General features: G+C 29.7%; 1 protein-coding gene across 4 annotated transcripts in view; it reads right to left on the bottom strand.

The window, feature by feature from the left end:
* LOC106466208 (mitogen-activated protein kinase-binding protein 1-like) overlaps positions 1-5195 on the bottom strand; it is a 124675-nt gene that overhangs the window by 17688 nt on the left and 101792 nt on the right. For all 4 annotated transcript variants that reach the window (XM_022394166.1, XM_022394167.1, XM_013926456.2 and 1 more), the window contains 5 exons: positions 4248-4444; positions 3761-3955; positions 2631-2806; positions 2250-2354; positions 1278-1458 (listed from right to left, as the gene is read on the bottom strand). In XM_022394166.1, the coding sequence (XP_022249874.1) occupies positions 1278-1458; positions 2250-2354; positions 2631-2806; positions 3761-3955; positions 4248-4444 (854 nt within the window). The remainder of the gene's footprint in view (positions 1-1277; positions 1459-2249; positions 2355-2630; positions 2807-3760; positions 3956-4247; positions 4445-5195) is intronic.

Genomic DNA, 5195 nt, shown 5'->3' with positions numbered 1-5195 from the left:
CTTAAAACATAGAACAGTAACTAAAGAAGTAAAGCAAACAATTATCTCTTCTAGTTATGACCTTTGTACTCGGTTGCTGCTTGATGTAGGTTGCCAAGCCTTTAAAAAAATTGCATGTGGAGGATATGAAACAAAATATTTTTTTTAGGTTTTATATATAGATTTGAATAACTAAAAAAATCATAAATTACTACATTAATACCATAGAACTCCACCATAATTTATCAAGCTTAGTAACTAAAATGTATTTTAGTCTTAAAAAATATGAACATTCTGAGCTTCTGATTGGTTATCTGTGTTTTTTTTAAATTAAGAAATTGAGTAATATATAGTACTAAAATTTGAATTATAATCTACAGTTTGATACCAAAGTTATTGGCATAAATTCATGAAATAGTAGTTCAATAAAATTTTGAATGTGAGTTAACAAAAGAGATGACATGGCCTTTCACCCGTGACCCATCTCGAAAGTGTTAACCCAGTTTTGATTTTTGCCTCCCTCAATTATAGTATTTATTTGGGGGTAGAAATGTTTATATTTTCAGCTTGTGCAGATAAAACATATCAACATATGAAACAGCTACAAAACCTTTGGTCTTTGAATGTGTTATTGCTTGCTTCTAGCTTAAATAATTTGAAAACTGTGATTTTTCGAGGTGGTGATGGTGTCAAAAACTGTTCAATTCAATTAACTGAACTTTTTGTAATAGAATTTCAAAGCTTCTAAAACTAATAAAATATATTGTCTGAAAGCTAAAATTTTTTTTTCTCACAACCTAACTGCTATAGTGCTTCTTTTATTGTTTTGTATATTAAGTAAGTAATAAATGATTGTTATTAGATCCCCTATTTGTTTGTTATTTTGTTCAAGTTTCGGCAGTCACTTTGTGTTTTATGAAAGCTCCTGTTGTACAACTGAAACTATGTTGGACTTTGAGCAGGCATGAAATGAGATATTATCAGATACACTACAATGAATGCTATCTATTTATATTAATTTTAATGACAGGGAAAATAATATAAAAGTTCTTTCAACATAGTGAGCTATCAAACGATGCCATTCGACCTATGATTTATCATGATTCTATCACCAGAAACATCAAATCCAAGTTAAAAAATATTTAATGCTTATCATGCTCTTTGTTTGAGGTTGACTGACTCCATGTAAATAAAATGAGGTTTATGAGTTATTGGGTTTTTATGCAGAAGCAGCTATAAAAAAGCCACTGGTATCAATAATAACTATGTGCTTCTCATATAACTCTGCAGCACAATACCTGTTTCTTGGCCCAGAAAGGTAGCTGTCCCATGCTGAACCGATAACCAGGGGTGTTTCCTTCCTTTTCTTCCCTACTGTTTTCTTGTGCATCTGGTGAGAAATTATTGTTATTCATCTCTATTTTTTCAGCTTCTTTCTCCAGAGTCTGTAGTGGTTTAGTAATAGCAACAGCACTTCTCCTAGAAAATAAATACATGTTAGAATTAAATTAAAACGTTGTCAGAATATTCACAATCACAGAACTGATCTTGAACAGATTCGTGTCAGATTTAAGTTTACACTGTTAGGTAATTCTCAAACACCGTTTATACTGTTACAATAATATCAAAGCCATACACCACCCGCAGAGTCTCAGTTATATGGTACAAATAATCTCAACCTCAGTAGTAGTGTTTTTTTTGGCAGAGATATGCCAGAATTAAGACTATATTATTAGATTAATACTAAGCATAAAACTAATTCTGGCAGGATAAACATTAAATTTAATATAATTGATACTTGAAACCAACGGTACTTGGTGAAACTCCGTTATTACCTCAGATTTGTTAAATTTAAGTCATTATTATCAAAATAATATAAACCAGAAAACTGATCCTGGTGAGATATACATATCACTTAAGCAAATATTATTAATAATAACGAAAATCATAAAACTAATCCTATAAAAACAGACATTACACTCAAGTTTAAAATTTTAAAGTAACTTCAACCACACCTTTCTTCTAAAAATATATATATGTTACGTTTATATCTATGGTATTTTTTTTAATTGGGTAATTAAACAACAACAATAACCCAACTAATTATTTGGAAAATGGTTAATATTTAAATTGTTTTAGGATAGATTAATTTTTGAAAACCACTTTCAGAGAATATGTATGATAAACAGACTTGTATAAATAGCTCAGTGCTTATGCAAATTTTTAGGATGTAAATTTCCTTCGTCATGTTCATTTTAAAATTGTCTAACCTCCCATCTTGCCAAACACTGGGAAGAGAAATGGCATCAGAGAGGGTCTGTCGAGATAACATGGCCTGTGTTACTTCAGCTGGAAGCTTCCACACAAAAATACATCTGAAAACAAAATACAAATATTTTTGTTTGTTTTTTGCTTTATAAATGTGTATTCATACTAGATCTCATTTAATGTAAAATCACCAGTTGTCTTGATCCCCATACACTCCCCACAGAATATTAACATCTAATTACAGTTCACTTACATTCGAAAAAAAAAAATTATAGGTTAAATGTAGTTCATAGCTTACATTAGTTTCAAGAAAAATAAATAAAAGAAGAACATTTAAAAGTATATTTTTGGAAACATATACCAGGCAGAAAAAGTTTGCTTACCCATCTCCTGAAACAGATATTAAGTGGTTCCCATCATTGGTGAACTTAAGTCCAGTGACAAGTTCTGAATGTCCAAACATGGATGCCACACATTCTCCACTGTAGTAGTCATAAATGTATAGGCTCTTGTTGGTACAGCTGGTGGCTAAATAAGTCCCTGTACTGTCTAACACAAGCTGAAACGAGATAACTTTCATCATTTGGCTATACTTATCACATGCTTTATAATAAAGTCAAGTGACAGGAACTTCCTTGTTGAATAAATAAAACAAAATTCTATTATAATCTTGTTTTTTGCCCTTTGTAGCAGATGACAATTTTTTGAATATTATTATTATTAGCAGAAATCCCATTTTTTGAAATCCAGTAACTGTTATTTATTGTGGTGTTACAAATTTATTAATTATTATTTAGTTAAAAGTACAGTTCTATATCCAAATAGTGAAATCATGTTGCTCAATAGTTTATTGGGAAGCATGTTCATACATTTCATAAACATCTCAAAAATTAAAAATTAATATGGAAGTATAAAACTATAAACTGTGAAATGCATCTCAATTCCCATCATTTAATTGTGATACAGTATAGCAAAGTTCACTTTAGCTGTCTACAGTTAATATTAAATATGACACTATTTGAAAAGTGTGATACTATATGGTGTAAACTAAATCTCAACACTCAGTACTTTACTTGAAAAGTGTGATACTATATGGTGTAAACTAAATCTCAACACTCAGTACTTTACTTGAAAAGTGTGATACTATATGGTGTAAACTAAATCTCAACACTCAGTACTTTACTTGAAAAGTGTGATACTATATGGTGTAAACTAAATCTCAACACTCAGTACTTTATTTGAAAAGTGTGATACTATTATGGTATTTCAACTTATTTGAAAATATGATAACTATGTACCAATAATTAAACCTTACACAACCATTAGGTTGTTTGTAAAAGTTACATTTAGAGAAATGTCATGAAATGTTTCAAATTATTTTTTCAATTAATATACAGGTATGTGATTTACTTCAGTTAATTTTAATCCCAATAAAAAAAACAACAAACAATTTTCTCTATAAAAAATCAACCCTGTCTGACAAATTATTTACTGGGGATCATGTTTTATCTACCTTGATAAGTGTTCCATCTTCTCCCTGGGATCCACGGAAGCTGCGTGTATTTTTAACGTTATTAACACTGTACACACGAATGTTGCGATCTTGACATGCTGTCAATATGTGCCTCTGGGCACTGTCTACTTCCATGTCATATAGTGTGGTTCTACCCACCACATGATGTTCTCTCATGAAAGATAACTGAGGACTCTTTCAAAATAGAAAACAAAATGCAATTAATAAAAACTAATTTCTTTTTAAAATTATTACACAACCCATCAAAAAGAAATTGATACCTCCCCCCCAAAAAAGAAACAAAATATTATTCAAAAAAAGTGATTAGCACTACTGTATTCATCAAAATATATACAACTTACTTTTTGATCTTCTCATAAATCAAAACTAATTGAAAAAAATAAACTATAAATATGAATACAGTTAAAATTAAAAGCATACAAAATATTCTAAGATACTAAGTTAAAGAAAAAATATATGCACTTACAAACTGTGCTCGTCTAAAGATAATAGATTTATCTGCACCACAGGAGATCATCTGCAGTTGACTGGTACTTTGGACAAACCTGACTGCAGTGATGGAAGAGGAGTGGTCGTCCAAAGTTTGTTGAAAGGAATAATCTTGATTAACATCAAATACATGAATCAACCTGTCTCTACTAGCAGATGCCAAATATCTTCTCCCTAATAATCAAAAAGAGATTATTCAATTAAACAAACATTATGGATACCTGATCTCAACTAAAGTAATCAATGATTATTATAAAAATACCTGGTTTCAAATAAGTTTATCTACATCTTCTCCCTAATAATTAAAGAAAAAAAAAAAAAACAACAACCTAAAGGTGTAATTAAACTAACACTACTACTCTTGTTTTAATGTTTTTCTCATAAAATAATTATATAAATTTTGTCCTAACTACCTAAAGACAACACAAGGATGTCCTCAACTCTTTCAACCCGAGCTCGGTCCGTGGGGCCGACCTCGTAACCATTTTGTGCTTGTTATAGTTTTGAGGCTATAACTTTTAAATTAGTCAGCAAATGTTAATAAAATTTGGCAGTTTATCAGTAAACATTACAATGCTTTCATACGCAAAATATCTAATTTTCTTATTAAGTTTTAAGGATTGTAAAGCAATGTTTCTCTCGTGCCTTTTTTGAAATCTTTATAATGTCCAAATCGTTATAAAATGTTTCTTAAGAAAAAACTTTATATTTTATCTGATATTTTCAGTAATTAATATCTGTAGGGGTTCGGTAAATTTGCCCGATCTCGCAACCACCATAAAAAAATTAGGACGTAAACATAAATTATGCATCTTTCATTCTAGAATGAACACAAATTATAACACGAAAACATAAATGTTTAGATGAAATAGCTTAAATCTCATAACATTATATGTTTATATATATTTAGTATTTTTATTATATT

This window comes from Limulus polyphemus, unplaced genomic scaffold, assembly GCF_000517525.1.
Source record: "Limulus polyphemus unplaced genomic scaffold, Limulus_polyphemus-2.1.2 Scaffold2187, whole genome shotgun sequence".
Classification (NCBI taxonomy): Eukaryota; Metazoa; Arthropoda; class Merostomata; order Xiphosura; family Limulidae; genus Limulus; species Limulus polyphemus.
The sequence above is the reverse complement of the archived record's forward strand: the minus strand, read 5'-3'. Positions and strand labels throughout refer to the sequence as shown.